Source organism: Nicotiana sylvestris, chromosome 10 (assembly GCF_000393655.2).
Source record: "Nicotiana sylvestris chromosome 10, ASM39365v2, whole genome shotgun sequence".
Classification (NCBI taxonomy): Eukaryota; Viridiplantae; Streptophyta; class Magnoliopsida; order Solanales; family Solanaceae; genus Nicotiana; species Nicotiana sylvestris.
In genome coordinates this window covers 67,819,736-67,831,354 of record NC_091066.1, presented here as the reverse complement: position 1 = coordinate 67,831,354, position 11,619 = coordinate 67,819,736, and the positions used below count along the sequence as shown (strand labels likewise).

General features: G+C 33.8%; 2 protein-coding genes across 3 annotated transcripts; both read left to right on the top strand.

Moving 5' to 3' along the window:
• LOC104216199 (uncharacterized) lies at window positions 1-2,613 on the top strand. 2 transcript variants are annotated; one of them, XM_009766198.2, is made up of 3 exons: window positions 1-199; window positions 1,808-1,869; window positions 2,135-2,613. In XM_009766198.2, exons 1-3 carry the CDS (start codon window positions 121-123, stop codon window positions 2,327-2,329), a joined length of 336 nt encoding a protein of 111 aa, XP_009764500.1. In that variant the 5' UTR covers window positions 1-120; the 3' UTR covers window positions 2,330-2,613. The 2 variants fall into 2 exon arrangements, 1 of the variants encoding a protein (XP_009764500.1); XR_011403051.1 differs by lacking the exon at window positions 1-199 and adding an exon at window positions 251-1,635 and having other exon boundaries at window positions 1,722-1,869; window positions 2,135-2,175.
• An 815-nt stretch (window positions 2,614-3,428) lies between these two features.
• Window positions 3,429-11,300, top strand: LOC138879467 (uncharacterized). Its single transcript, XM_070159079.1, has 5 exons — window positions 3,429-3,892; window positions 8,720-8,989; window positions 9,243-9,519; window positions 10,513-10,632; window positions 10,703-11,300. The coding sequence occupies exons 1-4, from the start codon at window positions 3,429-3,431 to the stop codon at window positions 10,603-10,605; spliced, it is 1,104 nt and encodes a 367-aa protein (XP_070015180.1). The 3' UTR covers window positions 10,606-10,632; window positions 10,703-11,300.
• Window positions 11,301-11,619: the final 319 nt, after the last annotated feature.

Genomic DNA, 11,619 nt, shown 5'->3' with positions numbered 1-11,619 from the left:
TCTTTCAAATGGGTTGAATTATTCAAAAACTTCACTTTTCTTGAAAAGGGTGTGAAGGAAAAATCAAATATCAATCTTTATATATATTTTGTCAGTTTTGTGAATATTTGTACTTGCAGTATGAAGGCTTTTGGGTTCTTTATTCTGTTCTTGGTGATGGGGACAGCCTTTTTGTCCTTTATTTGCTTCAGCACTGGAGGTACCTCTTCATTTCCTAGTAAAATAAATTTATTTTGGCCTTGGACTATGCTATTTTTTCTGTGACATTTACTTTTTTAATATTTGAACTTAAGTTCTTATAATATGCTTTAGTTTGTTACTTAAGTTTGTTCAATTCCTTTTGTATTGTGTGATTGTAAAAGATGGAAACATGAAAGGGCTAGTTTTACTTAAAGAACACCTTAAAGAGAAATTATTGAGTATTTGAAAGAATGGTTCCTTATACAGCTGAACTTATATAGAGGTTTCATATAACCGACTCTTCTAGTTTGAGACCGAAGAATAGTTGATTGATTGACTTGTCGGAGATTTTTATTAATATAATGAAGGGTTTTTTCTCAAATGGGTGGATTTCAAAGTATTTCACTGGTAGTTTATATTTTGACTTCATTTTCCCTACCTTTGGGATATAAGAGAACTCTCCGTAAAAGACTATTTCACTCGCCAACAATTTATTCTACTTCTTTTCCTTAGTGGTTTTATATTCCTTATACTTCTAGTTCACTCTAAACTTTGACAAATGGACTGGACCACAAATGGCTCTCTCTTTGTCACAAGTTAGATTTCCACGAACAAAAGTGATTGGTACTTGTATGTTATTTGGTCCTCACATGACATTTGACGTCTCGGGATTTGCTAAATGATTAGGTTGGGAGATATAATGCTAGAAATGACTTCTATACTCTATATATTGATTCACTCATGACATTGGTATTTATTTAAGTTCTGTGTATATTGCATCTCCTGAGCAGCTGAGAATCTACCAGAAATAGTTTCTCTACTTTCTTACAGGTAGAGGTAATGTTCGCGTACAAACTATCCTCTCCAGACCATGCTTGTGAGATTACACTGATTTTTTTGTTGTTGTTGCTAACTTGTTGTTGTATATTGCATCTATTTTTTAGAGCCCGTTTGGATTGATTTGAAAAAAGTGGTTTTTTAGCAGGAATAACTTTACGGTATTGCTTTTGGCTTGTTTTAAGTAATTTTTAACTTATTTTAAGCACTTTTTAACTTTGACAAACATTGAAAAAAGCCAATCCAAACACACTCTTAGAATGTGTGCCTAAGTTTGATGTACGATGAGAAGGAAAAGAAGGTATATGAGTGGTTAATCTGAATAATGAATGCTGTAGAAACTTAAACTTTGTGATATATATCTCTTTCAAAAAGTTTCAGTTCATTGAGGTCCAGATTTGTTATCAATGGAAGCAGTAAACTAACAGTTACAGTTAGAAGAGAAGCCCGCCTACTTAACTCTTTCTGTGTTCATGCTTGCGTGTGATGAGGCATCTTACTGTTATTCAGCTACTTAAGTTACTCATCGAAGTTGTTTCTTGAGGGTTCTCAAATGTTATCCGAGTATTATGGACGAAGTCAATGGCAGTCCCTTTTGCGCTCAGCTTCTTTTTTGTGGTAAATTCATTTCAGTTTGTTAATATGCACTAGTCTGCTGCTTTTAGAGGAATCATATGAGATATGTACCTATCTCTGTTTGCCAGATACTGAGGCTAAAACAACAGAATTAAGCCGGATAGCTATATCCGCACAAGGGTATTGACTTAGCCTTCTCATAAATGAACCACAGGAATGTCCTTCAAATGGCAAAATAATGACATGGAGATGACCATAAGAAGCAGAAAGCTGCAGGTACTTTCACTTTATCGACCATCTTTGGCTTGTTAATCGTTTCATCGCAACCTAGTATAAGGTAAATGAAACAGCTGCAGAAATGGTGTTTCCTCGTCACTAAAACGATTTAACTTATGATCCACTAACAATGTAATGAAAATTTTGCGCTGCTATAGAAGGTTACTTGCCATATTGTTTAGGTTACTAATTCCATTTTTATCGGTAGTCACATGTATAAAAGTTAAATTCTTACTAAAATTTCTTCACTATTTCCCTCTCTCAGGGCAATGGCTTCGGTCCAAGCACTACTGAGGGCGATTCGAGCAACTTAGATATGGAAGATTATCGCCCGATAGATCCAGTTCCTAGCACAAAAGCTTCTATAAGACCAGGACCTGTTGAGCATGGTACTCCTCTTATGCCTTACATTCCCAGGCCTTCACCTCCTCCTATTAGCGCCAATGGTGGGCTCCCATAAGCTCATCATTATTCCACTTCCACTAATCCGCTACAAGTTGGGCAATGTAGTTCCTCCCTTTTTTTCTAAAAGAAGTTGGAATGTAGAAACTTCAAAGAAGCGTCGTCTCTACTATTTTCTGTTTTCCTTGTAAAATTTTTGTTGAAAGCTTGTATATTACTATGGCATGTTATCTGTAATACGTATGCCTCTAGGCGATACTTGCACAAGTTATTAGATATTTCAGTTTTTGAATTACATAACTGGTGTAATTCTTAGCTAGATATTGCAAGAGCAGTAGTGAATGTTATGCCACTCCTTCCTCCTATTTAGTGTGCAGTTATATGTTGTCGTCAAAGGAGAGGTCATGATTGTTATTTTTTTTTTTTTGGGGGGGGGGGGGGGTTGGCGGGCGGGGGGCTACACGAAGGAATTACATTGAGTTGATCACCCCATCCATGAGTTTTTGGCATTAGGTAAATCATTAGGTAATGATTTACGACACATCTCCTGCAGGAACAGAAATGAAAATAGGGCAGGATAACTCTGTTTGGATCCTAATTATTATGTAGGAGTAGCAGCCCAGTGGTTTAAAAGGAGCATTGAAATTGCTAAGTATGCTTTTGTTTCCGAGGGCTCGAATGTGATTCCAGTTTTCCAACAAGTCTAAAACGTATTCCAACTAGTAGATAAAAAAAGAAAAAGACATAAATTGGATGGAAAATTATTTTGGAAACGAATGATTAATTAATGATTTAGTTGTAAAGTAATTACCTTTTCAACAATAAATATCTTATTGGTAAGCTAGTTGTGAAGTATTAAACAGCATTTGAAATAGAAAATATCTTTAAGGGAATACTACTTGAAGTAGAAAACGTATTCAAGTAGAAACTTGTCCATCATCTCCTACTTGAATATGGACTATCGCTATAACTTTAGAGGGGATATTCTTTTTCATAGTTGAATTAGGAATCAAAAAAAATTTGGAAACTAGTCAAGCTATATAATCCCTTCCAGGAATGCCTAAACTATTATCAAGAAAATAAAAAAGAAAGAAAGGTAGGCTACAAAAGAGCAAATTAAAGGTTTTTTCTCGAGTAAAAACTTAGTGTTTAAACAGATGAATAATACTATTAATTCATCGACGCCAGTGGAGATCCGATTCTACAGCAAAACCATACATCGATGGGTTGGAACTGACATCAATGGAACACAAAAGGTCGTCCCCTACCAAGAAGAGGAAAAATTAGAAGAAGCTTTTAGTCTATGGCTAAGCTACGAAGAGTTAATGATGTGCATGAAGTCTCGGGAAAAATATAAAGAAATAATTGTGGCGGATGTCATTAACAACTGGCCTACGATTAGTTCTCTTGACTTTCAAGAAAACGTTGAATATCGTTTTATAGAATGCAACAAAGAGATAATTCGCGCATCAGCTAATCTCCTTTTGTACCGATATCATGTCTGTGACAGGACAAGGTTCCGACCGGCTAGTTTGTCATTGATTGACTCGCTGAAAAAGACGAGGATAAAGAGTGATACTCATGAGAATTGTTGTGATTTGTTTAGGAGATTTACCAGTGGGTACTCAAGTTGTTCGCATTATTTTCATCTTCGCTGCCTATGGACTTGGCTTGAGAGAAGGGGCAGCTGTCCTATGAGATGCCAGCTCAATAAATTTGTGTTGAGTTGTGAGTTTTGATGATTAACAAACATAATGCATATAAGAAAATATGTGACGTATGAATATTATTCTTGACTTTTCTGTTATCTGGGAGTCTTTTATAATTTTAAGAATATTTAGTTTTGCAATATTATCTCTTAGTTTTCCAAGAAGTCTTTATAGGTACTTGTGATGTATGTATCTTGTTAGTTGTGCAAGACTCTTGAATAGTATTTTAAGCATAAATAGAGATATATTTGGCTTGAGCATTCTCTAAGAAAAATATTCTCTTCCTAATCTTTCCTACAAATTGATATCAGAGTAGTTTTCGATCTTAATCTGGGGTTACGTGAAGAAAAATAATCATGACATCAAACACAAAAGAAGGTGTTGGCTCTTCAGTTGGTTTTACTCATTTTTCTTTATGGAAATCATTTTGAATACTAGAAGATTAGAATGGAACTTATCTAAAAACTGAATGCTTGTGGACAATTGTTGCAAATGGTTATGAACAGCTAGAAAACGATGATGACCTTAGGGGTGTTAATGGTTCGGTTCGGGCGGTTATTTTATAAAATTTATACCATATCAATTTTTCGGTTATTCTATTATGTATAATCAAAATTAGAATTTTCGAAACCGTCCCAATCATATCGGTTTCTCTTCGGTATCGGTACAGTTCGGTTAATTTTCGGTATTTTTTTAATATCATATAAAATTCACCAGTAGAAGTAGAATTGCAAGAACATATGTTATTGCTCTTTTATAGGACTTAGCAAAACTTTCTAGACATTTTTACTGTTTAAAGGGTGATGAATTAAAAAAAAGATGGCTAGAGTGTAGATCCATCAACTATTCTACAACAGCGTAAAAGAAATCAAACAAAGGCAAAGAAAATATTAATCACACGAGTTGAAAGATATACACCAAGCTGGGACTCAAGAATAAAGTCAATCGAAGATTAAATATTCAAAAAGATAAATCTAAATTATATGAAAGGAAACATATTCAATAACACTACTAGAAATCAGGTGATTTCTGTCCAAGAATTTCCGACCGAAATCGGTTGGAATTAAGAGTATTTGGTCGCAAAACACAACAAAAGTGACTGACAGCAAAAAAAAAAAAAACTTTCTGACCGATTTCGGTCGGAAAATTTGTCAAATATTTGGTCAAACTTGTATATAATGTAAAAAATAATTATTTATTAAAATATTTCCAAATTTTTGACCGAACTCGGTCGGGAACTAATCAAATATTTGGTCAACCTTGTATATAATGTAAAAAATAATTATTTATTAAAAAATTTCCAAATTGCTTTTTGAATTTTTTGTTTCCCGCGCAAGACAAAAAACCGAAATAATTGTAACTCAATATTTCCGACCGAATTCGGTCGGAAAGTGGTCAAATATTTGGTTTGATTCGACCGTAAATTAATAATTTTATTACGTAGAAGTGTATTAGTGACAATTAGCTTATATAAATTGATAATTACAATAAGCATAAGTGGATTTGCCGATGATTTATTCTAAATTCGTAATCACACTATCTAAATGTATAGTGTATGTGTATATATATATATATATATATATATATATATATATATATATATATATATATATATATATATATATACATACATACACACACACACATCTTAATATAACTAATGTTATATCGAATATCGCTTATATACTATACAGTTAGTATATATATATATATATATATATATATATATATATATATATATATCTTAAATTGATAATTAGTGTAAGTAGAACTGCATTAATGGTATCCTTAAGTAACGTTAATAATTAATGAACTAGTGGTATCTTTATATAAGTAACGTTAGTAATTGATTAGCCGATACATTGATAATTATACACTAAATGGAAGTGTATTAATGATGTTTGTGAGAAATGTTTGTGATTGTTTATCTTTAGTTTGATAATTAAAGTAAGTGAAAGTTTATTAGTGGTATCGTAAAGTAATATAAGTGTTATTCTGAAGTAACGCTAGTGATTCATTAGCCTATACATTGATAATTATATGCTGTATTCGATACTCTCTCTCTCTCTCTCTCTATATATATATATATATATGCTATACTATCTTATATATACTATACATTTTACTAAAAAACAGTTGTTTACCGATGCAGCAGTACCGACGGACTTTTTTTCTGTCGCTTATATTATAATAAGTGTATTAGTTGTAATTAGCTTATAGATTGACATTACACTAAGTATAAGTCCTTTAGTAGTATCCTTAGGTAATGTTAGGTTTGATTCGACCGTAAATTGATAATTTTATTACGTAGAAGTGTATTAGTGACAACTAGCTTATATAAATTGATAATTACAATAAGCATAAGTGGATTTGCCGATGATTTATTCTAAATTCGTAATCACACTACCTAAATGTATAGTATAGTATAATATATATTACTACTATTATAGAAGGGAATAAGGAGAGGAGCTTGGGGTAGTAAGGGTATTTTGGGAATAATATTTTTTGGCTTTCTGGACACGTGCTATCTCTGATTTTCCAGTCTGTGCCTCTATGCGAAGCCCAAACCAGCACATAATTCCGAAGAAGGTCCCCGCTACTACTCTTTCTCCGGATTTTGATCTATTTTCCACAAATCTCTTCCGATCTTCTCTCTTGCGGCACAGTTTCTGCGCTTCGTCGAAACAATTATCAGGTTAGTTATGTTTTGCCCGGAATTTTGCTTCCTTTGGCCCAACTTTTGTGTACTTCCCTGAGACTGAGAATATGTGTTTGAGAAAAATTCTTCAATGCATCAGACTTTCTATTCGATTTATGCGAAGAATAATCTGATGATTTTGATTTTGGATAAACGGTGCGCCGAGCAGTCACTACAAGAAATTAGGTTTTTAGCGACGATCTTTAGTGGCGACGGTTCTTGTTGCCGCAAAAATACTAGTTTTAGTGGCGACTTGAATAGGTTGCCGCTAAATATTATAAATTTAGCAGCGACTTTAATCATCGCCTCATAAAGTCAGGTTTTAGTGGTGACTTCACCAAGGTCGCCTCTAGTAGTTACTATGTTTTTATTTTGAAATTTTTATGAAAAATAATTTGTAGCGACCTTAAAATTCTCGCCACAAAATTTTATTTGCAGCGACAAAGTCGCTACTAATTATATACTAACCTTTTTTATTTTTTTTAATTATATTGCTAAAACCTAAGAAATAGAAATATGCTGCTAGTGTTTTCTTTGTTTCCCTCGTTTTTCCAAATCCCTTCCCCTTTTCCCCAAAACCCTAGCCGATGCAAAAAATTTATTTTCCCAAATTCCTTCTTCTGCTCTCCCAAAACCCTCACTACTACTGTTAGATCTAATCATCTTTCAGCTCTCACCCCCCTCTTTCTGTCAAGTCGTGGTTGTTAAAGGACTCAGAGATGAAAGGTGTAACCGTATCATGAAATTTTGGAATAAGTCGGGGACTATTCTCTATGCCGTTGTATTTGGATGATCTTTATGAATGATGTGATTTCTTTCTCTATAAAGAAGAGAATTTGATGATCCTTCTTAGGATCTTGAGACTCCTATTACACAGATTTTACCTAAAAGGAATTCCATTGTCAGGCATTTGGAGCTAAATTCAAAGTAAGAGTGGATCTTTCATTGAATCGAATTATTATGATGTTTCAGCTTATGCATTTTTCATTTTTTCCCCTTAATTTTTGATTCAATTAAATGTGATTTTAGTTTATTTTCCTTTCTGATAATTACACATTATATTTATATTGTTCTCTTCTGAATTGTAGATACTTTAAAAGTTAGCTTCTTAATTTCTCTCCTTAGATCACTCTAATTTTGTTTTTGATTTTTTGTTTCTCTTTTTGTTTTTAATTGGTAACAAGTGTGGTCCTTTTTTTTGTGGCATTTGTTGAGTAGATAATTTCTTATGTGGTTACAAGGACATATATAACGGGTTGAAAAGTTTGGGTAATTGGCTTGAGCGTATGAGTTAGTATTAACTTGAGTAGAGAAAGAATAATCATTTGAGAGAAGGAGGAACTGTAATTTGACTTACTAGGATGATATGTGGGATACTACTAAAGAATATGCTGAATAGAAAAAGAACCTCCTTAGCACTCAAGATCCCAATTTTTTCATCAGTTAACTTTAGCGCGCCTTAAAAAATATATAATATAATTCATATATTAGAATCTGGTTGTAATTGACATTCTTGAACCATGTGAACCGGAGATAATTTTTTTTATTACTTTGTTCCTTATAGTGGACTGTGAAGTGTTAAAGATATGCTCTTGATATCTCTACCTTTAAAACAAAAATTGGATTATTGAAGTTGCTTCTCTTGTTAGTCTTAAAAGTGCTTGAGCTGATTGTATCTATATTTGTGTTCATATTTTAGTATTGATGCCTCTATATTCATGCATGTGTATCTATCAGCTCTAAGTGAATTGGATCGACAAATACTTTAGATAACCTATTGTAACAAGTGTGGTCCTTTTTTTGTGGCTTTTGTTGCATATATAATTTCTTGTGTGGTTACGAGAACATATATTACGGGTTGAAAAGTTTGGGTAATTGGCTAATTGCAATAAAGTCTTGATTCTTGAACGTATGACTTAGTATTGACTTGAGTAGAGAAAGAATAAATATTTGAGAGAAAGAGGAACGGTAATTTGAAATAAAATTTTGATCCATTGTTTATGTATGTTCCGTCTCACTGATCCGGATCGCATCCATCTAGATTTCAGACGGCCGGATCGCAGCAGTGGTCTGGATCGGAGCAGGGGTCTAGATCTGTGCAGGGATGTGGATCGCGGACGTCTTCAGGGACCCCGTCTCCCTCTCCACAGAGTTCGTCTCCTAGCATTTCTAGACTTTGTCTTCGAGATAGTAGCACTGAGCCAAATGCACCCTCTTCTGCACATGCTTCAGATTCATCGGAGGATGATGATCCGGATGATGTGCGTTATGATCATTACCATAGGATAATCATCAGTCCTGAAGGCAACGAGTAATTATAATAGCTACTCTTATTTATTTAATGTAATTGCAGTGTTGCAGGTTTATTCCTAATAATCATGTTACAAAGATAATTACTGATATACTTGCCTCGTTGTATTTAACACCCTATCCGACTTGGAGTGACTTTACTGATAGTCTCGTGCAACAGATGTTCAACCAATTTAAGATTTTAATACAATTCTTATCTATTTAAGTGTTATATTAACAATATTTTCATCTAACGTTACTTACTTTATTTGCAGACTAAGTGTTCCTGGGAGGACCAGTATAACCGTGAAATTTGTAAAAATTTGGAGTACAAATGCCGTAGGAGACTCTGATTCCTTCAGCACCGCTCGAAGGGTTAAAAAGAGGCCTTCATGGGTTCTACCGCATATATGGGTGGATCTGGAGAAGTATTGGACCACCGACAAATTCAAGAAGCAGAGTGAACAGAGAAAGAAAGCCCGAGCATCTGAGAAGGGTGGCTCCTTGCACTGTCTGGGTTCAAGGAGCATGGGGGATACGAGGAGACATCTGGTAATTTCTTAAAATATTTCAGTCTATTTTTATGGAACTATATTTATATATCTCCCAAAACTTTGGAATATCACGGCAAGTTGACATTTCAAAAATACACACATAACATACAATATTTATACTAAATGAGGTTGTTTTTATTAACTACATAATTATATATTAACTGCATAATTATGTGACTACCATATTTATATTAAATAAGGTTGTTTTTGTTCTGCTTCCTTGCTTAGAGAAATATATATATTGCCAAACAAATATAGTACAATAACATATAATTTTTATCTTCTACCAACAAAGAAACTTAGGTTATAATAATATTTGTTGTTTGGGCTGGCACTATATAACACACTCCTCATTTGAATTGTTGCTTAACACAAACTGGTAAGTGTTGGTTTCTTGACAGTACACTAAAAAGCATGAAATTTGTTTTAATTAGGTTTAAGATGTTGTTTTATCTATTATTAGATTTCTATTTAATGTATTTTTCATGTTTATAAGCGCTGATGTTCATGAAAAATCTCTCTATCAATTTGAGAACCCCTGGTTCCAAATTTGTTGAAGAATCATATTTTAATATGTTGTTTATTTTAAATGAGCAAATTCATATTGATAGGAATTTGTATTTAACAGCACAAAAATCTAAAATCTTGAAGAAAATTATGAAGACCACAATTTTAGAAGTGGAAAGAACATAGTACTGGTTAACATACAACACAAACTAATTAGAGAATATTGGAACTAGAACACAACCTTGGAGTTGTATGGCCAAACATTATATAGACTAACCAGCTCTAGGCTATCAAAAACCAAAGTTTTTTTCAGTGAAGCTCAAGTGGACTCCATATAATCCCAGCTTCATGTTGTATTTTTTATCCTATGTTTCTCTCAAGAATCTAGTTACTTAAAATTCCTATCTCTTAAATTGCACTCTGCTTTTACAACAAAATACGTGTATTGCTATAGTTTTCGTTAACATGTTTATTATATTTGTAGGAAAAAAAATTGGGGAGGAAGATGAGTCATGATGAGTTCTTCATGGAGACTCACATCCGGAAGAAGAAGGCACCGACAGATCCAACTAGATGAGTCGAGGACCGGGCAGAGACTACACATGTAAGTTTCATAACTACTATAAATGTTTCTAATATTATATAGTTAGTAATTTTCTATCTTCTAAATAAAGGGTCGCTACAAGATCAATTTGGAGGAGTACACTCAGAGCTTGCCACTAAATGAGCAAGGCGAGCGACCGCCCATTTCAGACGAAGAAGAGAAGAAGATATGGTTGAGTACTGTCGGTGGTCCTAAAAAAGGGATAGCATACGGCCTTTCACATAAATCGTTTCGGCGCTACAGTGCTGTATTGCAAGGTATAGGGACTTTCGCCCAAGGCGAGGCGATTGATAGTTCGGCTATATCGTCCATGGAAGAGAAGATCGCAAAGCTGACAGCAGAGCTTGAAGAGACCAAGGCTAGAGAAAAGAAGAATTTTGATACCCTTCAAGGTCAGCTAGAAAGGAGGGACAAACAATTTGATCTCCTTCAAGGTCAGCTGGCAAATCTTCTTGCTTGTGGTGCTTTCCCCATTCCCCGGTCTCATCCTCCTTCCCCACCCGCCGACGATGAAGGTCCTAGGACATTACATGAAGATGGTGCTACATAAAAAATTCATTGAATGTTGTGTATTGTTAAACAAAGTTGTGAACTTGTCAATATTTTGTTGTTGGTTATTTGAATGATGATTATATTGTTATTGAACACTTTAGTAGTTGTTGTGGTTATTAGTTGTTGTGGTTGTGGTTATTAGTTGTTGGTTAATTGTTGTTGTTGGTGGCTATTAGTTATTTTATTGAGTTTTCATGGTTGAATGGCAGCAATGTAAGCTGCCATTATAGGATGTATGTTGGTTTAAATTGGCAGAGAGTGTAGCTTAAAAAGAGCCTTTTTCTGCCCAGTTTTTACCTAGTTTTCTGGTCGAATTCGGTCGGAATTTATTTTTTTTTTGCCCAGAAATTCGTAATTTTCGACCGAATTCGGTCGGAAATTATAAATTTATATTTATTTTTTAAATAAATTAACAATTTACAAATAATTATTTAA

Excerpts from the sequence above, each read along its gene's own strand:
- LOC104216199 (XM_009766198.2), top strand. The coding sequence starts at position 121 with ATGAAGGCTTTTGGGTTCTTTATTCTGTTCTTGGTGATGGGGACAGCC. Across the intron at positions 200-1,807 it reads TATTTGCTTCAGCACTGGAG|GAATGTCCTTCAAATGGCAA; the intron begins GTACCTCTTCAT and ends AATGAACCACAG. Across the intron at positions 1,870-2,134 it reads TAAGAAGCAGAAAGCTGCAG|GGCAATGGCTTCGGTCCAAG; the intron begins GTACTTTCACTT and ends TCCCTCTCTCAG.
- LOC138879467 (XM_070159079.1), top strand. The coding sequence starts at position 3,429 with ATGAATAATACTATTAATTCATCGACGCCAGTGGAGATCCGATTCTAC. Across the intron at positions 8,990-9,242 it reads ATCAGTCCTGAAGGCAACGA|ACTAAGTGTTCCTGGGAGGA; the intron begins GTAATTATAATA and ends CTTTATTTGCAG. Across the intron at positions 9,520-10,512 it reads GGGATACGAGGAGACATCTG|GAAAAAAAATTGGGGAGGAA; the intron begins GTAATTTCTTAA and ends TTATATTTGTAG.